The sequence below is a fragment of the Strix uralensis genome, chromosome 17, assembly GCF_047716275.1.
Source record: "Strix uralensis isolate ZFMK-TIS-50842 chromosome 17, bStrUra1, whole genome shotgun sequence".
In the NCBI taxonomy this organism is placed as follows: Eukaryota; Metazoa; Chordata; class Aves; order Strigiformes; family Strigidae; genus Strix; species Strix uralensis.
In genome coordinates, this window is record NC_133988.1 from 8,864,595 (window position 1) to 8,892,403 (window position 27,809).

Consider the following 27,809-nt stretch of genomic DNA (forward strand, 5'->3'; position numbering starts at 1 on the left):
CCTTTTCTGCCGCCTCAGCCTGCTCACAGGTCAGCCCAGTGTCCCAGAGCAGTTTTGAAGTGGCAGGAGAAGCCCAGGGGTGAGCAGTAACTCGTGTCTTAGCAAGGGCATCAGGATACCCCCTGCTTTCAGAGCTGTTAGCAGCTCAGGGAGGACAGCCGAGGCCCGCAGCATCCGACACTAGCTGTGCCACCACAGGGTTGGGGGACTTTTCCCGGCAGTTGGCAGACTGGGCAGTTGGACTGGGAAAGCTGATGCCCTCCGGTCGTCAGAATTAAGCTTTGAGGAAAGGTTTGGCTGCCGCGGTTCCTCTCTAGAAAGCCCCACCGCAGGGGCGCAGGAGGCCTTGCCCACTTCACAGCCACCTGCGGCCCGGGATTCTGAGGGACAGGCTCCAAGAGAGGCACCGGGGTGGGGGCGGCTCTGAAAGCAGCTACGGATGGAAGCAGCCCGCCACTCACCCCTCCTCGGCAGCTGAGGGAGGAGAGTGGCGCCTCCGGGGAGGGCGGCAGTCTCCGGTCCCCACAGCGGTCGCTCAAGTAAGGCGTCCGCCGGCCTCTTCCCGCGTCTGGGTGGTGGGAAGGGCTCGGGGGACCCTCCCTACCCGCTTTCGGCGTCAGGAGAAGAGGGTAGCCCGCTTCCCGCGAGGAAAGGTGAAGGCGCAGCCTCTGCCAGTCCCGAGCCCAGCGGGCGCCCCGTACCTGAGAGGGCTCGTACCGTACGGCACAGCCCCGACATTCGCCGGAGACGCTCCCGCCTCCGCCACAGCGCCGCCATGCTGTACGGCAAAGGGCCTCCGCGCCGAACCAGGACCCCTGCGAGGTGGCTGAGCAGCGCCTGAGTGGAGGGCGGCGACGCCGGGTCGGTGAGGGCGGCGGAGCCCCGTGAGGGCGGTGGGGTGGCGGGGTGCGAGCATCATCGCGTCGCGGGTGCGAGCACGACGCCCGCCCTGCGCCCGGAGCTCCGGCTTCTGGAGTCGCTGCAAAGCCGCGAGAGGCCTTTTGGTAAGGCGGGCACAGGCTCTGATGTTCGAGAAGCGCGTTTGCGTTAAAATCAGTTGTTTGGAGGGGAAAAAAACCCCACACATTTTGCTTGACTGGCTTCCCCCCGAGATGCAGCTGCAAAAGGGGTTCAGGGAAGGCCTTTCGGGAAAGAAGAGGAACGTGATGACAGCCCAGAACCTTCATCGATATTCAAACCCCTGTTTTTTCCTCTGTGAAACTGCACATCCCTTTTTAACAGACATGGTGAGAGGTGGGCTGCCACAGCCCCTTCCTCCGGTGCAGTGCACAGGCTGAAAGTTAAAAACCTGTGAGAAGGTGGTTTGAATAAAGCCTCTCCCTTCCACAAGGTATTACAGGCAACACGTTGTGTTGCTTCAGATTCCTGTGGCTAAGGTATATTCAGCGTTGAGAGCAGGCGCTGGGGACTCGGGTCTGAGAGAAGAGGGCTTCCTCAACCAAAATGGCGGAGTGGGGCCAGTGCTACACAGGTCAGTGAACTAGACCAGCACAAACAGCTCTAACACACGGCTTAACTGTGGTGGTGCAGGTATCTGCACAGGACAACTTGTTGGAGCACCTCTGATGATTCAGAGCCTTCAACAGCATTTCCTATCCCTGTGCCACATGTCAGCTATTGATTAAACAAAGGCAATGGGAGTTGTGAGAGTATTAATGCTTGTAGTGTATTCTGGCAGGCTAAGATAAAACACCTCAAAGTAGGCATTAATAAAAATGATACCGGAAGGAACAAGGTCTTTCTCATTCAGATGTGCTGGCTGTTGGCCTTTAGAAGCACAGTAGTGACCCTGCTGCTGTATGTAGTGAGTCGTATATGATAAATACCACCATAGCCAAATAAAGAGTTTGGGACAAAGAATCAGCCACTTCTTGGGGAGAGGGAGCTAGCAACAGAAAAGTTTTAGGCAGTCATAGTCCAGCTGGCTCCGGAGCAAGGGCCTGCCTCACAAGGGGGCAGCATCCAACCATTTTGTTTCAGAAACCATCAATCATCCAGTCTACAGTTGAGGAGAAATGGCAGGAAATTAAAATACTCAAAAGAAAGTTTTGTAGAACTAACATCACCACCCGTGTAGGTCTGATTAATTTTTTTTTCACTCCATTAATATTTGAAAATACATGAAATGGGCATTACTATCACTTTAATAAATGGACTGTCGATTTGCCCAGTATCACTGCTGTTAGAAAAAAGGCAAAACCCCTCTGTGTTGCCTCCTGCAGCACTAATCAATAAATCACTAGAAACACTCTTACCCACTGCAGCAGCAGTAGAAAGACGTGACTAGAGTGTACTGAGAGGCCTTTGAATTAAAGAAACCTCAAGCATATTCAGATACTAATCTTTTATGCTTTGCAGGAACATGCATGCAAAGTTGTTTTAGCTGTTCATTTTAGCCACTATCCTGAGTTGAATCAGGCAGTGTTGAGCATGTGCTCTTCACACAGCATTTAGTTCAGACACGTAGGATCAAGGGTAAAATTAAATCTCCCCAAACACAAGTTTACATGAAGAAATGTGCCTACAGCATTATGGCATTTTGCTAATAAGGAAAAGCCTTCAATGTAGCAAAGCTGTTGAGAAAACAGTACCTTTAAACAGCACCTAGAGTGGCAATTTAGGAAAGGATGATAAATTTGGAGTAATGCTCCTAAATTCTTTTAAGGATAGGATCTTGGCCAGGTGCCCATTGTAACAGCCACCTCGTACTTTTTGCTTTAATTATTTTAGAGCTCAGAGTCTAAGTGAACCACAGCCTATGCAGCAGTGGTGAGATTGTGGCTTCTTTTAGATGTTTGTGTGTTCCTAAACACATCAGCACACCCCCTCTCTTTTCTAGCTTGAAAGTGAGTTGGTAGCTTTCCCTCAGCATCCTTCTTAAGTCTTCTGGGAACCAGAACTATTCACAGCTGCCACTATGCCACTGGCAGACTGTGTGAAGTTGGGGTGTCACCAGCCCTCTGACTGTATCTCACAGCTAATGATAAAGCCCTGTGCTGTTCCACAGGCCAAGGCTTTCCCATCAGGACTGCCATCTTCAGAAGAAAGTAGAAAGTCTGTGTAACGCTACTCCGCTTGTTCTTGCACACTCTCACAAGCCTGATCATTGAGACCAACAGAGGCCAATATCGGCAATGAGGAGCAGGTTTTGCCCATGGTGACAGTATCAGTATGAGGAGTACCCACTGATACTTGCTGCAGTCAGCACTGGGCAGGTGTGTCTGCACTGCACTTCAAAAATCTTTCTCAGGGACCAGAGGCAGATTCTGGTTATCAGATGTGGTTTCTCCTATAGCTTTCTAGTCTCTTATTTTAATTTTTTTGTGATTAGCATTAAGTTGATCAGAGTAATTATTGATATAAATTTTTTAACATATATATAATATATATCTTAATTTCTTTTAAGAAAGCAAGGATTAAGTCTTTTAGGGGCAAATACATTCCAGTCAGGAATCATTTACATGAAGCATTGTGTTTCTGTAATGAAAGCATTTTTTTTTTCAAAATTTGGGATTAAAAAGACTTCTTACAAGATAGCTATCAGACTTAACATCATATTTCCACAGAATTTTGTCAGTTGTAACTAGTAGTATTTGAAGTCATAAGTTAACTTAATACATCAGATGTGGTTTGATTTATTTCCAGGGGAAAATGTTTATTCAATGTACTGTAAACAGTGTAGTATTAAAAGGGCAAAGGAAACATCACTGTAATATGTTTCAGAAATGTGTATAAATACATTCAACAAAATAGGGATTTTGCAAGGCATGAATGGGTACTGTTAATGGGTAGACCTTCTCCTTTTGAATTTATTGTAAGGACAGCTTGGAATTCTGTACTTCTTTTCCTTCATGTGAAATACCTCTTGTTACATAAAGCAATGGCTTAGATTCTTCCTCATGAAGACAACCAGGACCAAATACCTTTTCTACCTAACGTTTTAGAAACTTTGACTTTTCAAACACATTTTCCTGTCTTTCCTGTTTTTCTGGCATGGTTTGCTTTATGTTTTATATTCCCAGATTAGCAACCTGACAGGATAGGGGAATGAAGAGAAGTATCAGGTAGATACGATCTTTGGAAGTTTTAACATGGTTTCTTTTTTAGTGGGTGGGGTGGGAAATGGAATATATCGGAGGTTGCATTTTGTGGCATGACCTAATTAATAATTTACAGGAGTGTCTGTGAACTATACTGGATCACTTGTTGAACTAAGAGGTCTCTGCATGAGGTAGGACTTTCTGGTTTCTTACCATCTCTCTTGTGATTGCTTGTAGTCGGGTTTTTTGGTTTTGTTTTTTCTTACTGGTCCTCTGCTGGTGTGTAGCGTGGTGTCCTTAGCATGAAGAAGGAGGGAAAGAAAATACATGTGGAAGACAGGCATGTCAAATAGTGAATACAAAAGTAGAAATAGGGACATAGTCCCTGGCAACTGAGAGAACCATTCCAGAGCTACAAAAAAGGACAGAATAAATGGTAGCAGGGGAGGGGTGGTTACCAGTCTTTTTTTCAGAGCATGGTAAAACCTTCTCATGATTCAGATTGCTAAATATATGGGTAGTATTCTAACGTGGGAATTATGCTGACAACTGAGGATCCTTGTTCAAAGACACAGATCCTGGGTAAACCAGAGAAGTATTTTTACCACTTTTATTTGAGACTTCTTAACTGTCTTGTATAGTAATGTGGTGGTTTAGCCCCTGCCGGGGTCTGAGACCACGCGGCCGCTGCCCCTCCCCCACAAAGGGAGTGAAATACAAAGCCCCAAGACTGAAATAAGGAAAGGTTTAATACAACAGTGCAATAGCAACACAACCAACAACAGCAATAACAATAACAGTAATAGTGATAGCAGTGAACAGAGCAAAATAGCTACCAAATACAGCAGTTTGAAGCACGATGTACAAAACCACGAGTGCACCGCGCTCCGCGCCAGGAAAATGTGACCTGCCAGGATGTGACGTCGGCATGGTATCTGAATAACCCGGCTAGAGCTCCCCCCCACTGCTGGGGAAACTTAACCCTATCCTGGTTAAACCAGGACAAGTAAGAATTTTCTAATATTTTTTCCTGTGTATTGCTTTACATTGGCGTGAAGGAATCTGTGGCTGTTTGCTTACAATCAAACTGCTGTATTTTTCTGCATTTTTGATACCTGCTTTTAAGAGCTTTGATAAATCAATCTTTAGGAGAGTTAAAAAGTCAAACTGATAAGGGAAGAAAATGGCTAATTTTGGTTTATGAGGTTGAGGTGGTGATCAGATTTCCATGTGAACTCTACAAAATTTACAACATTTTATTAACATGGGACAAATATATCCTATTAGCTAAAATTTTTTATGTAAGGTCTGTAAATGTATCTAAAACAACTACATTGAGAAAACTAAGAAAAGTACGCACATCACAGCGTTACTCTAAATCAGGTCATAATTTAAATTCCACTTTAAAATGTAATTCTAAAAGAAAAGGACTGTTATAGTATTTTCTAAGTGCCCCAAAAGGACATCTTGTTACAAAGAGTTCTTCAGCTAACAGTGTTTCCTCTGCTGGAAACATTTGTTCATAAACCAACAAAAATGGTTTAACATTTCAGCTTTGTTGCTATTTCCCCCTTTGTTTGCTTTTTTTTTTTTTTTTTTTTAATTTTCAGAAATTTGTCTGAGAGTAGGACTCATTGTTGTTCAGAATTTAATCAATGCCATTTTATTCCTTCCTTCCTTAACACAGAATCTTCTGTTCATAGTTTGTCCTAAACAACTACCTGATTGCAAGAGAGGGAAAAAACCAGCAGAAATAGATGAAGCTTCAAGTAACACAAGTTACTGACTTCATTCAAATGCTTCAACATATATTGCGAAAATAGTGAGGGGAGAAAAGACAGAAATATGGTAGACTTAACTGAGCCTCAAAGTTTTCATAAGGAGTTATAAAGTCTTTGAAAGCAGGAAGGTTTTTTTCAGTCTACATGATAACCTTTTAAAATGCACAGTAAACACAAAATAGTCTGAGTGCTTGTATTATCTGTTAAAATTTAGAGTACAACTTTGCTGGCCGTCTTTCTTCTCTTTAGCTGTTTCCTATTTTAGATATCTCCAGGCAGTTTCCTGATTCATACATGAGTGGTGCTTCCTTTCTCAAAATTCCTCTTTTGCAAGTTCCTCAGCAAGAGAAACTACTTTGACTGTGGAAAACAGCAAATCCACATAAAAGAAAATCCCTCCTGCTATTCTGAAAATGCAAGCTCAAAAGAATTTTCTTCCACTCAGTGTTTCACATGATCTGCGGGGTTTATGATAATGTGCTAGCTCTCCTGTCTCCCTTTGTTTAGGCTTTTAAAAAACAGTCTTTGGCCAGGATTATTAGAAAAAGGGAATGCCATTTGTTGTTATGCCAGGCATGGATTTACAGGGAAAGCTTTAGCTCCGTGCTATGCACAGTAAGTGGGGATAGCACTGCCACGTTGCATCATGTGATGGCCACTGTGTAGCCTCCATATGAGACTGGGAGCTCTGTACATGAGGAGGTTGACTCAAGTTTGTGCAGACAGATCTGAGCTTAACTCTGTCAACTGTTAGAGCAAGTCAGTCTGAACTAGCAAGTTATTCCAACCTGTTGCCATTCATGTGATGTTGCTCCCAAGCTAAGACATCCTGGGTCTACATCCTTCCATAGATGTGCCCTGTGAGTGCAGTATCCTGATGTTCTGCAATACCAAATCCATCTTTTAAGATCCTGTGTCTACATAAAAATTGTATCACACCAATACATTTATAGCTCTCCACGGTTCTCTAATCTGGATGTATTAATATCAGGGGAAATTTTTACTGTCTAGAAAAGTTATGTGAATAGTGTATAAATGTATGCACTGTGGAGTTTGTAGCATTGTTATTATGTTAGTAAAAACTTACAAAAATAATCATACCTATATAGGTCCTGTCTTGGGCAAAAAGGTAAATTAAAGAAAGGCATAAAAGCCAATGTCTAACAGCCTACCAAAGAAACTTCTCTTGGAGAAAAAGAATATCCCATAATAATATACGACAAGATTTCAGCTTCCTATTAACTTGGAAGCAACTTATGGACATTATCACACAGTTTGGGTGGTTTAACTAGTGGAACCTCAGGCTTTATCTAATTTGTAGTTATTGCCATTCTCCATTTTAAATTATGTAATGAAATATCTAGACAACAGAAAGGGTTACTTTGCAGGCATAGTCTTTATCATACAAGTAAACAGTTGTGGGCAGGCAGAAGCAAGTTTGCTCCTCCCATGCTTCTAGCTTGAAGAATATGATTCAGCTCAAAGTTAGGAGTCCTTTAGCAGTGTTGTCATGGGATGCTGCTCAATCTGGTAAGTCTTGGCACTAATTTATGCTGCTAAGGAGAAGCTGGGCTGATACCACCCACCAGTTCACAACTAGCTATAGCTGACTTCAAGGACATCTCCAAAGAATAGCTGTATACTTACAGAACCAGGTCAGTGCAGAGAATAAGTTTTACTGTTTTAAGCTTTTTAAGCTCTTTTCTCCACAGCCCAGCAGTAAAAGAAATTCTCAGTTAATTTTAACTGTGGGTGGCATCAGGGATTGTGCAGACACAACCTGTCATGGCTTCACAACCAGCTTTCGACCAGCCAGGAAATTGCTGTCAGTGAAGCTGTAGTGCAGAAGTGCTTATTTCATTCTTTGTTCTGCTTGATGTCTGGATTATAAGAAAATATTTGTTGAGCTAAAGCTCTGTTATACATGGAAGGAATACTTCAAAGTTATTCTGTATTGACATTGGGTACTGTGCTATATTGCAGGGTCTTAGTTATGTTTTGTTTAGAGTTACTGAACCACTTTGATCTTCACCTACCTCTTTTTTCCCACAATTCTACTCAATTCATCCACTTAAAAAATTTTATTCTTCTCTTTTCATGCTCTCAGGTAGTCCCTAATTCTTTCAAGGACCTCCCCCCTCATGTGACAAAGCCTGTTTTCAGTTCTTCAGCTCCTGTTTCTGTCACATTTGATACAAGCCCTTTCTTTGAGTCTTTAAAAAGTTTCTAGGCTAGAGCTTCAAACACTCTCTGACTAGGTCTGAGTTTTATAGTGAGAATACAGCAGAGAACTACTATCACATTGTGTTTGGGTTTTGGTTTTTCATATTATTTTCCTTTATGGTGCAATTTAGTTACAGCTTGATTATATTGTTTCCAACTCGAAGGAAACAATATAGACAGTCAAGCCAAGAACAAGGTTTATTAGAATGAGCCTCTTCTTTTATCTTAGAGCTGTTTGTAGCAGAATATTTTTCCAACTAGAAGCTATAGATATTCAAGTGTACTATTTATAATGTATTGATTGCACCTCCTTCTGCAGTTACTGTTAAGCAATTTGCTGTATGTGCCTCCCCTCCCTCCAGCAGCGCTCTATATTTAGCCCACATGCTTAGGTCTTGTTCCTACGACTTCTGCACTGGCTGTAGCATGCCACGTCTGAGCTGAAAAAAGAACTAAATCCCTTGGGCCAAATTAATTCCTGGAGTTGCTTGATTGAACACAGTGCATTTACACTGAGCACAGATTTGGCTCATACCTGACTTTGTTAGCATTCACTGTGCTGTAACTAAGTAACAAGAACACTGTCATTAGGGGACAGATGAATACCTTTCTACAAGGTTATTAGGGCACTGAGCACCTTTAAGGAACGCAGAAATCTGTGAAAGGAGGAGTTGGGGAAAAGGACACCGCTCCTTTTAGAGTCTGTCTAACAGAACTGATAAGCTATTCCTGTGATGTGATCGAATGTGACTGAATACTGCAGGCTCTTGGACTCTTATTCTATAAAATCCACATCAGAGCAGCACAGGAAAAGATCGGAGGGAACAGCTTCTGCTGTGCTGAGAAAGGTACATATTTATATTTTCTTATTTCTCAGGCTTGACATGATTTGTTATCTTAGATAATGTCACTATTTTAAACAGTGGTGAATATGAAAGAAGCAGTGTTTTCCACATTCTGACTGGTACTCATTGTCAGGAAGCCAGTCCGTGGGCAGCAACAGCTTTCACAGAGAAAGAGTAGGACATATTTGTGTGTAATGCATTTGTACTGTATTGTAAACCTTGACAGTTGAAAGAAGTGAGATGAGATAACCCTGACTAAATTGAAAATGTAATTTATGGCTCTAAGTATGCTGGAATTTGGTACTCATTGGTATTCAAGAAAAAGCTGAATGCAAGTCAAGCTTCAGTTCAGTCATATTTGACTGAATAGCTGCTTTTATAAATGTGTTGCCTGCAGCTGTATTTTATGGGAGTTTTCATTCTCAAGAGGGAGTTCTGCTACAGCAAAATGTCTGTGAAGAACAGACAAAAAGCTAGTACTTTTGCTTGCTAGCCCTGTTGCTGCTAATAGAGTATCTTTCTGATGCCCTTTATGAACATTCTTTACCTTCTGGCCTTTAAAAATAAACTCATATTTACCGATACTGTCAACCATGTCATATCAGTGATCTCCCTAAACAACCTTTACTTCATCTCTGCACTTAAGCTTACTTTTTTTCTGTTTATTCAGCCATGGACTCCTCTAACAAAGCCCTCAGGTTCAGAATCTTATGCATTTGCACAGCACTGCAGTATTTAAATGCAAAAGAAAAATTTCCTGATTTACAGCTTTAGTTTGCATCAGTGGAAAAGGAGTTTAACCACATTAACACTGCAAACAATTTACTTGTCACTCAAGTTTAGCAATATTTCTCAGCAGCCTGCAGCTGGTATCAGGTTTATCTCTGCCAGTCCCACACTGTTGTCTTTCAGCATTCCTTCAGGATCACTGGAATTAGAACTGACTGGGAATTTTCTGAAAAAACATAATTTTGGCAGCAGCAGTTGAAACCAGATCTTAGTGTGTGAGGCCATCCATACCAGTTTTGCTAAAACTCTCTCAGGAGAGATTTCTCAGAAAGCGATTTCTAGCTAAAGTAAGAAACACTCGGTGCCCAATCCAGCTACTTTTCAGGGGAGGGCATTTGCTCAGGATTTGAGACCAAGGTCTCATGCCCTGCTCTGCTTCAGTTAGGCTGCTTCTTCCCATGCAGTGCTTTGGTTACCTGCTCTGCTGTGGTGGATCCCACCTTGCCTGGGCTGTTAGAGTTGTTAATTTCTATAGGAATAAGCCAACATTTCAGCAGCAAGTTCCTTCCTACTCTTTCAGATCCCTCAGTGGGTGTCCTCAGTACCAAGTTTCAGTCATGCACTCCCCCTCGCCTGAAAAGCAGCTTGTGGGGAGCAGAAAGCTGTGCTGGGAGACAGACAGATTTACACTAGATTAACTGGTAGCCTTGGAAGCAGGGCAGGAGCATGCAGTGGGGATTTGGGACACTGAGAATTCAGCCTTGATCTTTGTGATATAAAGAGAGACTGTGAAATAGGTCTGTCACAGGTGATTATGCTGACAAAAACTAGCCATTTTGGTCTTTTCTCTTCCAGCCCTTTTTCCCTACTGCCATTTGGGGCACAATCATTCAATAGGAGCTTGTTTTACTCCTCTGGGGAATATGAAAATCTCAGCTGAGACACCTTTTTACAGACCAGCTCCTAGTGTGCTGACAGGGCAGAGCACTTTCTACTTTTAGCAGTCTACTGCATCCCAGGTGGGATTTCTACAATTCAGCTGAGCTACACCAAACCCTGGCCTCAAACACTAGTAAAAATAGTTCAAACTCACCTAGAGTTCTGGAGTGGAAACAAGGACTGTTAGAAACAAATACTTCCTAGGGGTACCTGGAAGGATCTTCTTCCTGAAAAGCTGTCTTCTCAAGGCCTGGTAAAGTGCATTTCTTATCCTTGAAGAACTCTCTCACTCCAAGCTCTGGCTTTAACCATGCAGTGTGTTCAGTAGGCCAGTCTGGATCAGAACGCTACAGATCCATGGCCTGTCTGTGTGGCCAGTTTGTTTTAAACCCTGCTCTTCTTTATGGGGCACATAACCATTATAGAAACATTTTTGTTTGGCTGATAGCACCGAATACCACTTAGGGAATGGCTACTGTGAAGGGAGTTTTAAGCGGGTAGCAATTATCCTAATTGAAATCTATCTGGGGAGAACGGATTTAAAGACTCTTATGAAGCTTAGTTAATGGGGCTCCCTAGTAGGCAATAGGCACTTTTCTGTTCTTTTCCTTTCATTCAGTAAGAAGAAACCTGTATTTGTTTCCTTTCAACCTGGGAGGAGGGAAAAAGACAAAAGGCAGGGGGGTGGGTGGGTTGGCAATCATCAGAATTTTGCATTTATAGAAGTCTGAATTTTTGTGGTCATGATAGTGAAGCTAAATTGTAGTAATCTGAAAAAAAAAATAGGAAAAGGGAAATTTAGATTTCATGAAAGAAATACTTAGTGAAAAATTATATAAAGTCTGTTCAGCTTGTTTTCATGATGTCATTGGAAAATCGGAATGTCAAACTCCCAGACTAAGTTTCCATTGAAATACAAGCTAATCACATTTGGCAGTATACTGATTATTCTTCACAGTGTTGCACTCATTTGAGAATATGTAAACAATAACAAAAGAATATTAGGTAAAAAGATGGTTTTTTGACCTTTATAAGTTCTAAAATATGAAGCTGTTGAATTGTGTTGCTTGCAGCAACAGGATACATACGTTTGGCAGAAGTCAGTTTAGACTTTCTGACCAAAATACTCTGCCTTTCTTGCTCTGGGAAAAGATCAAGAAAAGGAAAATGCCACAAAACAGAGATTGCCTCATTCAAGACAGCATAGGACAAAGAGTCAGGAACTCCAGTCGGAGTCATGGCACAGCACAGATCTCCTCTGGCCTAGTGCAGAGCAACAGACATTGTTAAAATATGTGTGGGAATGTGCTGACTCTTCTGCATTTATTTGCAATGCTTCTTAAACAGTTAACATATCCTTACTAATATGTAAATCCTCTGCATACTTTAGTGCATGAGATACTTAGAGACATAATTTCAGCAGAAGCTTTTAAAGAATTTGAATTTAAACCTTTTTAACCCTTTTCTAAAAATAGGGGGTATACCTGCCTCCTTCACACAGGTACATGTATGGGAGGGTTTAATTTTTCAATTTGTATGGACTTTGTAAAAAACCTCTAGAAAATTGTTTGCATTATGACATTCTTCTCTCTGCAGACTTAGCAGCAGTCTCTCTGCAATGAGCTAGGCCCCGTTGTCCCCAGGCACTCTACTATTGTAGACCATTTCTATTATCCTCAATACCATCAGACTGATGGAGAGAGTCTTTTGTGAAAAAAGGTTGAATGGTATAAATTTACCAAGGACTCCCCATTCACCAAGTTATGTGAGATAATAAAGTCTAAATTAGATTCTAAACCCTTTAGCATCAGAATGCTAAAGTACTGTCTGGATGCTTGGAGACTCATAATAAACTCTTAAACAACCAAGCAGTACTTGGCAGTTAGATTAAATGCATGAAAAATTATAGCAAGATTGGATGTAACATCATCTTTCCTCAAAGGTCTGATTTGTCAGCAGGCTGAAATCACTTAAAGTGTTTGAAGCACTGTTTGTCTCCACAGTTTCCCTGTTGTTCATAAATGCAAGAATAATAATGTCACATAGGCGTTTGCTGTCTTGTATCCCAAAATTGATCTATTTAGTCAATACAGGTAAAATCACTTTGCCTTTCATCAGGTGTTATCCATATATCCATAGCAGGGACTTTTCTGACAAAGATTAATTCAGCTTTACGACACCCTGAAAGTTACAGAAGTATCAGTAACTTTAACTTACTCTTGTGGCAACAAAGATGTAGGTAAGACAGCTCACCCAACTCAGATCAGAAAAATATTGCCAAATTGAGACTCAAACCTAAGTTCCCTGATTCAGGATCACAAAGTTTACTCTCATTCTAGTCTTGGAGAATAGCAGTCTAATGTACACGCTGTCTTTGCAGAAGAGGGTTTTTTTGTGATTATGTTAAATACTTCATTTTCAGTACGAAGCAAAGCAGTATCAGTTTATCCAAGCTAAAATTGTAATGAGAGGTTCTGTAATTAGGCTTATAAGGATTCATCTTGATTAGAAAAATGTTCTATCCAACAGTTTTCAGCCTCCCAAGTATTTTAATACCTGTCATCTCTTATTTTTGCATCTATAGGAAATGAGGTCTTGTTAATTACTTATAATGAACTAAGCCTCAGAATAGTTAAATAATCCAATTTGGTACTTTTTTAACCCACTAAGGCATATGTCCTTATTAAAACTCAGAGCATTTAAAGGTGCTTACTTTCAGCATGTTTATTTTTCTTCTCAGTAAATACCACTTTTTAGCAGAGGGAGGTTGTTTTGGAATCTGAGAGAGAAACAGTAACAATCAGTAGTTTAGATCAAATCTCCATACACCTTCCTCTAACAGTGTTGTGAAAACTTCATACAGTTTTTATGAAACACTGAGAAAAGTCTCAATTTGAATTAATCTGGTTATTCAAAGTTACCTTAAAAATTGATGTTACCAATTGTTCTAATCCTTATTTTTTCACTTCAGGGAATTCTAAGACCAGTTATTTTCTGACAGTACTTGGAAAAATTTACCAGAGGGACTGAGAAATAGCATTACTGAAAGATCCTTATTGTAACCTGTGGTGAAATAGCTGGAATCACCTGTACAATAATAAAGAACAGGATATATTGTTTCGTGCTCCATCACATGGGCATTTTTATGTTTTTAGAAAAACTGGAGATCATATAATAGTAAGGGGGTAGTGAATCCCCTAACTTAACAACTATTGCTATAATAATAGATCCCTAAGTCTGAGCCAGTCTCTTGAGATTTCTTTTATAGCCATTGGAATGACTTAGGCATTTTATCTTCAAGGGCAGGTAAGTTGGGGCAGCAGATTCACACAATTTGTGTTTGCTTCTCTCTTTGAAAGTATCTTTTTAAATCTCTGTAAGCTGAAACAGAGGTGCTCCCATTCAAATGGCTGATTGTTTGATTATGGTTTGCATCAGGGGAAAACTGCTGAACTGCATTATTAAGTTATGATTTGGTCTTATGAAACCTGCCAAAATGAGTAAGATTAGATGCATAAGAAAATAACCCAGTGCTTTAGAAAGACTCGTCAGTAGTTTGACAGGTTTGGGCATGAAATTTTAATATGTTTTCTTTTAAACTCTGTCTTCTCAAAAACAGATTTAGTGATACGTGTTATTCATTCCTTTCCATAATGTTATCCCTCTGGTTTTCTGTTTATTCTGTTGCTGAATTTTTCATTTTGCCTACTGTTTTCTACTTCAAATTTTAGCTTTCAAAGAGAAGGCTCACTTTATTATGGTGTTTCTAATGCACAGAAGAGGTTGCAGTGCTAACCTGTGTATTTGGAACCTCAGTAAAAGCATTAAATAATAAGAGCAACTGTCTTGTAATAAGTGGTTATGGGAAACTTGACTATGTGCAAGTTCAGTTTTATTGCATATTTAATGAATCTTATGAATCCACATTAAAGCTAAAATTACGGTTGCATTTTCTAAAGCTGTCATAACATGACTGTCTCTTAGGTAGTGGTAGTTTTAAATTGGTTGAATTATGCACTTAATTTTCATATCAAATATTTTCCAGCTAAGAATATGAAAGCAATTACCTATTTTGGTACAGGTTTTTTTCCTCTCAGGGTGCATGACCATCCCCAATGCATCTTGCTCTTGGCAGGCTGCTTTTACAGTCTACTGCTATCACTAAATTTATTTTCACATCTAAGATGACAGAAATTAAGAGGGACAAGCTTTGAAAAAGAAACTGTGTTTAAAAAAAAAAAAAGGAAAGGAAAAGAAAACCAAGATATGTCTGTTCTGCTCATTTTAAAAGTTACCTTCTCTGGAAAGTGGTTTTCAGGATAATTGCCTCCTAAAGGAGCTCTGCTAAGAACAACCCATATTGCCAGTCTATGTGGGTGCTGGGGTGTTACACAGCAATAATAATAATACTACTACTAAAAAAAAAAAACCCAATAGTTGAAAAACATTCCTTGATACAGCAAAAACAAGTGAACTTGTTTAGGAAGGGAAAAAAGCAGCATGTACTATATAGGTTGTTGCTACCTGTGAGTAACCTCTGAGGATCTGTGGAGGCAGGTGGGCTCTGCTGTTACATGTGCTTGCATTCATGTGGGACTCAGAAGTGCGAAGGTCTAACTGAGGCACTGTAAGAAATGCATCCCTCTGAGCACTGGATCATAGGAAGGGTCAAGCTGAATTGCTTGCTTAAGTTTTAGATCTAAGACCATCCACAAATCACACACATTTAAGCTTAAATTTATAGCTTTTTTTGTCTTCTTGACAAAGATGTTACACAAAATGTGTAAACACACCAGTGCTAACAGCCACTCACCAGTCTAGATCTGAAGAGACACAAAGAGAAATTCAGGTCAGTATTTTGCCTTAAGAGGGGATTTTTGGGTGAACTTGAAGCGATAAGATTTCATAGGTGAAGATCCAAAATTTGTTTCCCAGGTGCCCCAGCAGAACTATCAGATGTTGCCCTTCCAGACAAGCTAAAGGGCTGGCAGCCTGCTCATGCTTTTGTATAAGGAATGACTAAAAGAGATAGAAGGCTATGGCTATATGCCTGGTTCAGAAGCATATCTCAATTTACACCTTTTTGTCAAGCTAGTTGCATCTTGGTAGCAGGATGTCACACTGCAGTACCTGCTGTGGGTCACAGCAGCCTAAATACAATCTATGCCTTTGAAAGGTACATCTCAAACAAGGCACCTTTCTCTGCACAAAGTGCACTCTTTCAGAGCAACAAAATCTTTAAAAGGATACTGCTGTCCAAGTAAGGATGAGGGTGAAGTATTTGTTTGTTCGAGATTAGCAGCACTTACTAAAAATCAGCAGGTCTAATCCAAGTTGAGTGCTTTTCTCTGGCTAACAGAGAGACGTTAAAAAATAGCATTTCATAGGCTGCAGACAATGAAGAAGCTGTCCTTCTTTAATACATGGGCTTTTGAGCATTTGATATCTTGTAATTCTGGTGTATAAAGCCTGTAGCAGTGTGGGAAAATAAGACAATGGAAATCTGGTTTGCTGGCATACCCTTCCATGCCTGGGAAGCAATGTGAAAATGGAGGGGCAGGATTTTACTGTCAAGCAGATCCTTTTTGTTAAGGTATAAAAAGAAGTCTTCACAGTCTGTTCCCTGTCCGAAAAAGAAGTCTCAGCATTCCTGCAGGACAGGGAGTGGGCCTGAGTTAGCCTACAGATGCTATCTCTTCTTGTTTTGAGAAATCTTACCAAATGGGCTCACATCTATACTAAGCAATAAAGGAGGAAATCTGTTCCTGAAGAGTACACATCCTAGTTGATCCTGCAGCTATCATCCATTCTTGCTGTCTGACAGATCTTTGAAGGGCAGCCCCAAACACACTGGCAGAATCTCATAGTGCCAAAGCAACAGCCTTTGTGGCTGTGCCAAGTTGTACTCAGAGGATGCCATTGTAACCAGAGGATTACTGAATTCTGAATGCCAACAGTCTCCAGTTCTAGAGGGACCTGAATATGGTTGGACTGCCACCAAGTGAGTCACTGGTATGCAGGGCTCATGTGGTTTCCCTTGTCCAGAGGTGGGAAGGTTAGATACCTGCTGGCGTCAGTAAATGGTTTCTGGGCTCCATCCATTCATTGCAGTTCAGAGCAAATATCCCTCAACTATGTCAGTAATCCAAATGCATCAACAATGACCATAAAATCAACTAAGCCATGAAAGCCAAGTGAAGACAAGCCAAGTGAAGCTAGAGAGATATTTTTTTGTTAAACTAATGATATTTTCATAGCCAAATCCAAGAATGTGGAACATCTTCATGTAGAAGAACTAGAAAGAGCAGAAGTCCCATCTAGAAGGTGCAGGACAACTGGGCCTGATCTGTAGAACTACTAGTGCATAGAAAAGAGGAAAAATTGGCATCCAGGCCTTCATGATCCTGTTGAGGTAAAGAAGCAGGTTCTTATTAGCTAGGAAACAAAATCTGGAAGGCTCAAGAAGCAAGATTTTCATGTGCTAATGATGCTGGTGAGCCCTGAAAGGAAATGTCTCAGGTCCGACTTTGCAAGGAAAGCATTAAAGGTAAACATTAACATTGGTGACTCCTTAAAAGCAAGAGAAATAGACTTTTAACTGCTCCAAACAAATCATACTTACTGTGCGACTAAGATAAGTGGATGGGTGAACAAACATCAGCTGTACTGTAGGTTGAGCATATCTCCATGGAAACTCGGTTATCTTCTGAACTCAAAATATGTCCTACATGATTCAAAATTTAAAGCAGTGGGATAGATTTTTCCTATGTGTAATGTGTATATGCTAAGTCCCACTATAGAATGGAAGTCTAACCACCCATAAAATTTAGGACTTTTCTGGGACAATTTTGTGGGAAACAAACAAAAAAGGGAAGCAAGAACAGGTAGGAAGAGATCTGGGGGAATATTTGGCTAATCATATAGCGCCTTTTCCTCTGGTCTTGGGCAACTTGGCAAAATTTCTGAGGATATTGTAGCTCCTGTTGGAACAATGGTTTCGCTGAACTCCAGGTAGGTGGAACATTAATACAAGTGCAAGTGGAAGCTGTTCACCATTTCTGGAAGAGAGACACTTAACAGAAAGAGTCAGAGACTAAAAAGAGTTGAATATCATGCTCTTTAAAAATAACAGTTCAAAAAGTGCGACTCAAGCCATCCTGCTGAGGTTAAACAATCGATTCTGAATCCTTTAGACCTGTGTTCAAACACCTAATTAGACTTAAAGAACAAATGAACTTGGCATTCATTCATCCCAGTACTAACTGGAACACATTCCAGCCTGTGCTCTCCTCCCAGTGAGCAGCTGTCAACCCCTGCTTGTGGGAAGCGGATGTGGAAAAGTGGAGGTGTTATAAGCTCCATCATCAGGAATGAGTTGTGTTTTGGCTTGTACAAGAGGAGCTTCATATGCAGAGAATCCTCAGGCAAATTACAACCCTTAGTTTGGCACCTTCTCAAAGGCTAAATCAATTCCTTAATTTTAAGAACCCTTTCTTTATCAGATCTTTTGTGCTGCAACTCCTGCATGGGAGTAAATGCACCTTGCTGTATACTGGCTTGTCTGAAATTCATCAGAGTAAATGGCTCTGATGGGATTTATTGCTTGAGCTGTATAGGGTGACATGCATCCCATCTGCTGAGCTTTATGTTCGGATGCCCTAAACTCTCAAACAGAAACACACACCACCCATGCTGCACACACGTAGGTACCTGCCAGCTACAACACTGAATTTCAGGGGGACAATAGGCACAATCCCATCAGATGATTTGAGCTGGCCCATCAGAGAATTACAATGTGCCCTTTTGTTACATCTATTCAGTTTCATGAGCCAGAACTCTTCTCTAATTCAGGGATTCAGTTTTACAATTTTATAATCAGTGAGAAAACATCCCTACTTTATAAAAGGAAATGTATCTTTTCTTCTTAAAAATATCAGATTGATGGCTCATGGCAAAGGTATTTATAAGCAGAAAAAAGGCTACTATCTCCTGTAAACCATTCCACCTGGGTACCTCTGCTGCAGGCTCTGAAAGGAAGGAGGCATGTCAAGTCCAATGGAAACATCAAGCTCAGCTTGTCTGCAGAAGGGCAGGTGCTAGCAAAGAGGTATAACTTAGGACCTGCAGACTGATTTGAAACTAAGCGCCCAGTTTCTGCTGATACTGTGCTCAAAATTAAAGGGTGAGATATTCCATATTTTCTTACCAAGGTCAGTTTAGAAGTTGCCCAGTGCTCAAAAATTAGGAGAGTGGGATCACATGCAGGCTCTAATTAAGATTTTAAATCCTTTGAAAAATGGTTAGAACAGCTTTGATGCTGAGAGGCTCCTTGTGCAGTGGCATGCTTGAAGCCAGAACTGAGCAGCTGTGTGGGGGAAGGGAGCAGAGCATTAAATAAAGCTACTTGTTGACTGCCTGGAATATTGGCTTCTAAAGGGAGTGCCACAGAGCACCATCCATTACCAAGTAACAGAGAGTCATTTTCAGCTACTCTGGACAATATCATAATTAAACTCTGTGTGTTCCTGTTCAGTATGGTTGGTCGTGGGTTATTCAGCTTAATATTTACAAAAAGAATAGCTCTCTCCCGTGCCACCTTAACCCTGGGCTGTTTTTCTCTTTCATTCCAGATGCTGGAGAGCTCTTCAGTCCTTTTGTTCATTGTCTTCGTCCTGCTTTTCATTTTGCTGCTCTTTGTGGTGCTCATCAGGAAAAACGGCACTGCTGCCCTTATCTGGAATGAAATAATCCGGGAGAAAATAACCAATTTCATCATGAATCAGAGCAAAGAACAGAGGATTTTAAATTTTGTGCTGCAGAATGCAGTCCGAGGAGACCCCTGTAGTGTGCTGGACACTATAGATAAGTACTGCTCCCAGAAAGAGTGGGCCATGAATGTGGGCAATGAGAAAGGTAATTGCGGCAGGGATCAGCACTTGAAAGATCTTTCAAGACTAGCATAGTACAGTCTTACTGTATTCACATGGTAACTTCCAGCTGCTGCTCTTGCAAAAAAATCCACAACACCTTGTGGTCAGCAGGGTAGTTCTGTAAACAGTAATGCATGATTGTGCAGATGTGTTTGCGGAGGGGTATCAGTGAGTGATTCAGGAAGTCACAGGACCAAATCTGAGTTTGCACATTGTGTACATTGCACGTGTGTAAGCAGAGGGTGACAATTTATGGGAAAAAATCTCGGGTTGCGTTATACCTCAGTTCCTATAGAGTGTGGCCTTAAGGCATAATTCATTATGTTAAGTACTTTCAGATCCTTAACTGAAAGATAGTAAAATGAAAAAAAAAAAAGTATTTAAAACTATGAATTTTGTATATGCAAGCATAAGTTATAAGTTATTGTTGAGGAAAGAAATCCTACCTGTGTAGTACACAAAAGCAGCTATCAGAAATTGTTGCTACTTAGCGAGTAAATCATCTTTTTCTTGCCTCCTAAAGGAAAATACATGGACAAAACATTTTTTTTCTTAGCTGCAGGGAAGTGACAGTCTTTTCAAAAAACTGTAATGGCAAAACGTTAACATGCTCCCTTATGAATTAGACACAAACGTACCTCTTGCTGGGAAATTGTAGGGGAAATTTGCTTAGTCTGGGATTAACATAGCTAATGAAATACAACTGTAAGCACTGTAATAAAAAATGCTTCTCTGTCATGGGTACATTTTGTGAAACTAGCTCCTTTGCATACCAGGATTGGGTGTTTAGGGCAAAAGAACAGTAGGTGGTGGCTGAGTAGGAATTTTTAAAGCTCTAAACTTTGATCATTTGGGATTATATTCTTAAAAATTTCACTCTAGTTTAGCTGTGACAAAGATGACCTTTCCTCAGGTAAGAACTATCAAAGTTAATGCATCTTTAGTTCCTAAGATTTCGAGAGTAACTGCATGATCTCAAGATGCAAGCATCATCATCATCACACTATTCATAAATGAATGACACCCAAGAAAATACTATGTAATGAAATGTATATGTACATTGAAAAATTCCACGGCTCAGTGTAAAAATGCTTCAAGTACTTTTTCAGATTAGTTATTCAGTTTCTAGCCATACAAGTAAGAGGACAGTTTTCTCACAAATAAATCCTTTTCTTCAGAAGGACTGAATGTAGTACACTGTCACTTCTTTTGGGAAACATTTTTTTGTTGTTAACAATTGACTAATGTTTTCCATCCCACAAATTCATCTAGTGAATCCAAATATTTTGCAACTTTATAACTAGACTTTTCTTTTTCCCTTTAAAAACAAGTATTTAGGATAAGAAATTTTGTATCAGAGTACTGCATGTAACATTTGCAACAAATATGAGCACTCAAAATTCAGGAGTTATACATTTCACAAATATGGCCAGTTTCTGCAATAAGTTCTTGGGAAAAAACAGTGCATTTTTCCCTTCTAACACTATAAATATTTTAGTTAATTCAGGCCCTTCCTTACTCAGAAATGTAAGATTTTTTTAGTTAAAAGTTTGAATTTTGAAACTTAGAATGTCCATGGTCATCTTGGTGACAGATAAGTCACTTTGCAAAGGATACAATATATAATTTGACATCAACCCTTAATTTTTGAATGTCCCGAGAGACTGAGTACACAGACTTTATAAGTTTCTTGTCACTAACTTGCTCTTCTGTATGTGAACCAGTTTGATTTTGTCAAAAGTTAACCTATTTCCATTTTATTCAGGTTTAATTCTAGACAAGACAGTGGAAGAGGCCAATCCATCAGTTGCATTGGAGCTGGGAACATACTGTGGCTACTCAGCAGTTAGGATTGCTCGGCTCCTGAAGGCAGGAGCTCATCTTCTCACTGTGGAGTTCAACCCAGAATTTGCTGCTATAGCTAAACAGATGATTGAATTTGCTGGAGTACAAGATAAGGTAAACACCATTTGTCTCTGGTTGGTATGAAGAAGCAATGCATGGAGAGTGGGACTTTATCCATAAAACCAATAATAGGTTTAAGTTGGTTTTTTACTTGTTGAGCAAGTACAACATCCTAAGTGGGAACATGCAGAGTTAACCATTGGGCTTGAGATAGCAGGGAAAAGCTACCAGTGTCCATGCAGAGGACCAAGGCCATCTGCTCTTTTGTATATACAGTGCAAGTGAGCTAAGTTTGTTAGCACCAGTCAGGAGTCTGAGTCTGATGCAGGCCCAGCTGAGAGTCAGGGTAGAGTTTGAGGCTTGTCAAGATGTGTGTGTGTGTGTGACCAAAACAATCAGGGCTGTTCTCCAAAGTTCTTCGCTATGGGAGTCAGGATGAAGATTCAGAGGGGCAAGACCAGAAACAGATACATCTGTATCTCCTTAACATTTTGAAAGCATTTAGACTTCATCTTCCAGTTTGGCCTCTTCACTATTCTCTGGTTAGTACAGTAGGCCATTTGCTGAGAGCTATTTTCAAAGCCCATAGTGACTGTAAGAATAATACAGACCTGGAGGGAGGCTCCAGAGTCAGTTATTTCACTTATTATGGTCACAGGACATCAGCGCACACAGTCCTTTTCATAAAATAAGTAACCACTATGGCAAAACTGGTTAGGTTTACTGCTGTTATTGAACTGCAAGACTGCCCCACAGATTCCTCCTCCTGATAATCAGAAGCTTTTCTATGATTTCCATCCGACATTTATTCATAGACATTTTGTATTAATTTTTTTCTTGCACCCACAGCCCTTACTAATTTAACTAGCTCCGTGCCTAGTTACAGTCCCTGACCTCTCACAGCAGTATAGCTGAGGACTTCACTATGTTACCTCCCAAAAGCTAGACTAGAAGATTGGTTTTCTTTATTTAAACTAACAGGTTCAAATCAGTGTCAAGACTGAGTAGAACAGAAAACTGAGCCACAATGTCATTTGTTTCAAAAGCTCACAAGAAGCAGTTGCATTATTTACAATAGACTTCAGATGAGATGTACTTACCCAAATCTAGCTGGTCACAATACGTATACCTAAATTTTGTGCAGTCTGAGGTGCCTTGACTCTCTGTACAGTTGGTTGAGATGCAGGTATTTCCAGTCTATAATCTGTCTCAGGCCACGGCAGACATCTATAGCAGGCCAGGGGATTCATGCCTGAGAAGTGCCTGTCTGTTCGACTAGACAACTCACTTCAATGTAGATGATAAAACCAGAGGAAATAAATCCCACCATGAGATCTCTAATGCGTTTCTTAACTTCTTGAAGAGAAACTGAAGTACTAGTGACATCTAAAATTGCATTTTCCCCATCTGATTTAATCTCCTGATCGGCTATGAGTCATAAACCAGATTTCCTTACCACTTTTTCCCTCCACTCACAGTAAATGGCGCTTGCTTAACAAATCAATGTGCAGCAGCTTCTTTCAGTTTAACAGTACTTAAGCCAATAAACCTGTGAGGAAGATGTAATAGCCTCTGTCCTGCCTCCTCCCTCTACTGGCCATATCAATTTCACATACTGTAGCCTCCAGTGTTATTCTAAACTAACTGGTTCTCTGTATTTTTTGCTTCCCTTGGACTACAAGATTCAACTGAGATGTAACTCAAAAAGTAATTAAAAGTACTGTTTTCAACAGGAGATTCCCATGTTTCCAGTAAAGGAGCACAGCATCCAACAGAAACAACAGGTCACTTTTTCTGATATTATTTAAAAAACCCACCCAAACCCATATTTTAGAACACAACTGAGTTGATTTGTCAAAAAGAAAAAAGTACTCTTGATCTAAATCTATGAAATAATTCAACTGAGGCAATATTGAGGTATAAACAGGATCGCTGATGTCTGGCCACAATTTAAAATGAGCTAGAGGCACATGTGTTTTCTTAATGGTTCACAATTCATCAGATGGATTTGCATTTCAGGTAAAACTCCTAGAAGGCCCTTCAGAGGAAATTATTCCCCAGCTGAAGAAAAAATACGAAGTGGATACTCTGGATTTTGTCTTCCTGGACCACTGGAAAGACAGATACACACCAGACACCATCCTGCTTCAGGTCAGTTTGCACAATTCCAGTCTTAAAAGTAAAGTAGCAAATGCCGTAATGTCTGTGAGGCCTATAGTCTTTATGAATGACCTCATCCTCTGTACCATGAATGGCAACCAAAATAGGAGCCTTACAAGAAAAGAGGATCTGGGGGACAGGATCCCAAATTTATGTCAAGGACAACTGCTGATACTACATAGCTCAGGACTTGGCAAATACTGTTGAACCATTTTGTTTCCTGAACAAATGGGCCTGAGTAGAAATCCCAGCTAGAGGAGTGCATGGTCTAGATCTTACGCTCCCTAGAAGGAGTGTCTGCATGGTCACTAACCAGAACACTTGACCCAAAAACATCCTGATCCTGGGAGCAGGTGAGACTTAGGACCTGCATATCCCAGCTGCAGTACCCCTTTTTTTACCTGGGTCTGTGGTGCCAGCAGAGCCTTTCGATGAAATACTATTTTGGTAGCACAGCTAGGTATCATCTTTATGGGAGTCTTTACACTACCTAATTAACCGGCTGCAAAGCAACCTTTGGAGGAGTGTAGACTGCCCCAGTCAGGCACTTGCTAGGGAAGTGCCATCCAACTCTATGTCCAGCCCTGAATGTGGAAAAATTATGCTCATTTCTTCCCAACCCGCCTTAACCATTACTGTTAGCATTACAAAACAAGCTGGCTGTAACAGCAGCAGGCAATGATAAATGAGGTAACTGCTAGAGGACATCTGGATAGGAAGGTATTTTCAAGTGTTAAATAACTGAGATTCACAACATCTATATCTATCAACACAGCACATAGAGATACTCTCCTAGCTTTGGAGCTGCAGGCTGATAAAATTTTCTACAGCTGCCTAACTACTTGTATGGAAGTGTCATTTTTCAATTATTTTCTTCACAAATAAATCAACTTTTTTTGAGTCTGCCTCTTACATTGAGAACCTGCCAACTACTTCCTGACCCCTGCTTGAGGACTACAACATTATTTTCTCATCCAGGCTCCCCTGTTTTTTAATTTCAGCCCTGTCCTCCAGATAGCTGTTTGGAAAGGAAATTTGTTTGGGGTTATGAACAGCCAGTATTGAATTTACACAGCAGTAGCTGAAGAAAATGTTCCCCCCCTACAGTTATTTTGTACCCAGAGAATGTTTTCTTTTAAACTGGCTGTGTAAGGATGACTGAGCTCTTTCTACTGGGAAGAACTAGCACATCCTTATCAGAGCTTAACCTTCACAACACAGCCAAAACAAACAGGTAGTTTAGTTCCATCGTGGTGGTCAGTCTGATGCAACTGTGACAAAGTTGCTTTGCTTAAAAAAACCCTTATGAAATTAAGACCAGAAAGAAGAAGAAAGGATCCCCACATTTTCTCAGATGTTACAAACCTTCTAACATGCAATTTTGGCATGTATTGCAATATGAAATATAAATATAAAATACTCAGATTAAATATATATTGAAAGTGGCCCAGACAGCAGATTCTTCTTCATGCACTTCTAGAATAGCCTGTCACAAAGAGCATCTGAAATCCTGATGACCAGTGGAAAACACAGCATGTTGTCACTTGTAGGCTTCTATAAGCTGTGCAACAGACCAGAGGATATTTGCCATGTCTCTAAAATTGCTTCTACTGTGCTGACTGGTGTTCAGTCACCAGAGGCAAGAGCAGTAAGCTAAACAGCCGTTGCAGCTCACTCATCAAGAGGGCTTCTCTAACATACTGGGAGAGACAAAACCCACCCCATGTTTTGGCTACAACTGCTGCCTGTAAACACAGGATAACAACCAGCCTGATTAACTACAGGCTGTTTTGAAACAGCTGGTAAGCTCAGATAAGCAACTTCTGCTAGACAAAAATACCAGTAAAAATTAGGTTTGTAGGTTTACCGAGGATGAACATTGCACTTGAAGTGAATACTGCAAGTTAATTACATCTTGTGGAAATCTGTCAGAGTGATCTTCATTGTGCACAAACCCTGCTTCATGCCCATTTCCTGAACAATGTGGCAGGAAGTTGTACAAGATGAAAGAAAAACAAGCACAGAAAATCCCTTTTATTCATGTAGTGGTTTTGGAGTTTGACTGAAACTGACCAAAGCAGACTGGTACATGCCAGTCTCTGGGGTGATCTTAAAGAGCTACTACAGCGTTTTAATGTGATGTTAAAAAAGTTTTCAAACATTAGTCATGAGCATCAAAACAAAACCATCCTACTGATCATGTAGACATAGTTGGAAACAATCAGAGCAGCAAACTGCACACCTTCACTGCACTTGATTTGCTATGTCAGAACCTGAATGACCCAACGTGTTATCAGCATCTCTAATGTTCTGCTGACTGTGTTAACAGAAGAAGTCAGCATATTAAACATGACCACAAAGGATCAGAGAGTTACTCAGCTTCTCGCATGTCTCTCTTCCCTCCAAACCTGTAGTACAATGGCTTTTGGTGCAGGCACTTGAGTATGACATGAAAGCACGTCACATTCAAGCCAACGTCTGCTGAACAGCCACCATGAAGCAATTTCTCTTCTTTCTAGGAATGCAACTTGCTGAGGAAGGGATCGGTCCTTCTGGCTGACAATGTCATCGTCCCAGGAGCTCCAGAATTCCTTAACTATATCCGCAACAACCCCCATTTCCAATGCACTAACTACCCATCTCGTCTGGAATATATGAAAGTGGAGGATGCTATGGAAAAGGCTGTGTTTTTGGGATAGAAGAGAGCCATTAATAGTCAACCTTTGTTTCAAATGATGTAAATGCAACTGCACAGGTTAATTTGTCTGTGCTTTAATTTTTTTGTTTGGTTTTTTTGAGCCTGTAATTAAAGCACTAGTGGAGATAATTTTAGACCAGGTGGAAACCAGGGAATAAGTAGGGTAACTGCTCAAAGGTCTGTTCCATTGTTTCACATAATTCAGCAAACCCAAGCTGATGCAAATTGCCTTGACCAACAGTTATTTTGAACTCAAACACAAACAACCACAGTTTGGGCTTAGGGTGGGGTGGAGAAAGTCACTGCAACTTCTGAAGACTTGTGTCCCCAAGCTAAACTGATGAATCATTATCAAGAGTGGAAAAAAGCATGTGTGTTACAATACCATTTCAAGAGCCCTGATTTTGCTAAATTACTAGCATTCCATTTAATGCAGTGAAAGCTCCTATTGCGATACCAGATACATTTTTGCATAGTTACTGCAAAAGTTCATCATCTCTATGCTAAAGGGCATGCACTGAAATAAGACCAACCCATGCAGCGATGAGAAAATAAACCAGAATTTTGCAGAAGAAAAACAAATAAAATTATTAATCTGCCCATGCAGAGATAGGGAAAACTGAAGTATAAAATAAACACAGTAACAGACAATAACAAAAGGAGCAGGCTCTTTAGAAAAAAACCACGAAAACTACTAATATCAGAACTCGAGAAAATGCAGTTTATCCCCTCATATTTACTTATCCTCTCTTTATATTGTATATACATAGTGTTTGCTTTTTAGGGGCAGGGCAAGCTGCTTACTCTGAAGTGCTGTCTATGTTTAAGATGCCATGTAAAAACAAAGACCAGAGAGAATGGGCTTTACCAGGTGGTCCTGCACACCCTGGGCTAACCTCAGTGTTGTAAACACTATGTGAATAGTGAGGTTGTCACTGAGAAGATACAAAGTCAAATCTGAAGTCTCTAACTCACCTGAACAATGCAAAAATCCACTGGCATTTCCTGGCATGTCCTGCTGTGATTATATAACGAGGCAATGGTCGCATTTATAAATAAAAACTTAAAAACAATAGAGCAAGCACGTGACTTCCTTTGTTTCCCATGAATTCTGCACTGCACTTGGGATTTCCAGCCTTGGAACAGCCACAGAAAGATCCAACAGCTGAAAATCAAGAGTGAAAGTCAGGGATAACCATTCTCATCTTTCCCATTATGGATTCTTTCAGACCTGTTATTCCTTTCATAGCCCACCTTACTGAAGTGGTATCTACCCTGGCCTGTGTGGTACAGAAAATCCACCTCCAGGACACCAATAATGAGCATAGCAGAAAATTGCCCCACAGTATAAAAAAACCTAGAACTGGCTAAGGTGACAGAGTCAGTTTAGAAATGGACCAGCAAACCACGGTGACCCAGCCAGCTTGTAATGTGTGCATTTCGCAGGGATATGAGAAGGCAACATCAGAGTTTCATTAGCAATTTAAACACTGTCACATTGAGAAAGACACAAGATTTAGTATACTGGATTAGATTAT

At 40.6% G+C, this 27,809-nt stretch overlaps 2 protein-coding genes across 16 annotated transcripts in view; one reads left to right on the plus strand and one right to left on the minus strand.

The window, feature by feature from the left end:
* TXNRD2 (thioredoxin reductase 2) overlaps nt 1–778 on the minus strand; it is a 37,740-nt gene extending 36,962 nt beyond the window's left edge. For 6 of the 8 annotated variants that reach the window (XR_012631332.1, XR_012631331.1, XM_074887429.1 and 3 more), the window contains exon 1: nt 702–778. Coding sequence is in view for 4 of the 8 variants with exons in the window: in XM_074887429.1 (XP_074743530.1) it covers nt 702–777 (76 nt within the window). In the remaining 4 variants the exon portion in view is untranslated. The other 2 variants (XM_074887430.1, XM_074887431.1) reach the window with 1 other exon arrangement.
* Nucleotides 734–27,346, plus strand: COMT (catechol-O-methyltransferase). 8 transcript variants are annotated; one of them, XM_074887446.1, is made up of 6 exons: nt 871–1,004; nt 4,198–4,252; nt 19,209–19,491; nt 21,274–21,467; nt 23,433–23,564; nt 26,093–27,346. In XM_074887446.1, exons 3-6 carry the CDS (start codon nt 19,209–19,211, stop codon nt 26,270–26,272), a joined length of 789 nt encoding a protein of 262 aa, XP_074743547.1. In that variant the 5' UTR covers nt 871–1,004; nt 4,198–4,252; the 3' UTR covers nt 26,273–27,346. The 8 variants fall into 8 exon arrangements, with proteins under 8 accessions (XP_074743551.1, XP_074743549.1, XP_074743547.1 ...); XM_074887450.1 differs by lacking the exons at nt 871–1,004; nt 4,198–4,252 and adding an exon at nt 734–861; XM_074887448.1 differs by lacking the exon at nt 4,198–4,252 and having other exon boundaries at nt 849–1,004.
* The last annotated feature ends 463 nt before the right edge of the window (nt 27,347–27,809 follow it).

What these genes read in the sequence shown, in the direction of transcription:
- COMT (XM_074887443.1), top strand. An exon ending in GAATGTGGGCAATGAGAAAG is followed by an intron (nt 19,492 to 21,273) that starts GTAATTGCGGCA and finishes CATTTTATTCAG; the next exon opens with GTTTAATTCTAGACAAGACA. An exon ending in CAGACACCATCCTGCTTCAG is followed by an intron (nt 23,565 to 26,092) that starts GTCAGTTTGCAC and finishes TCTTCTTTCTAG; the next exon opens with GAATGCAACTTGCTGAGGAA.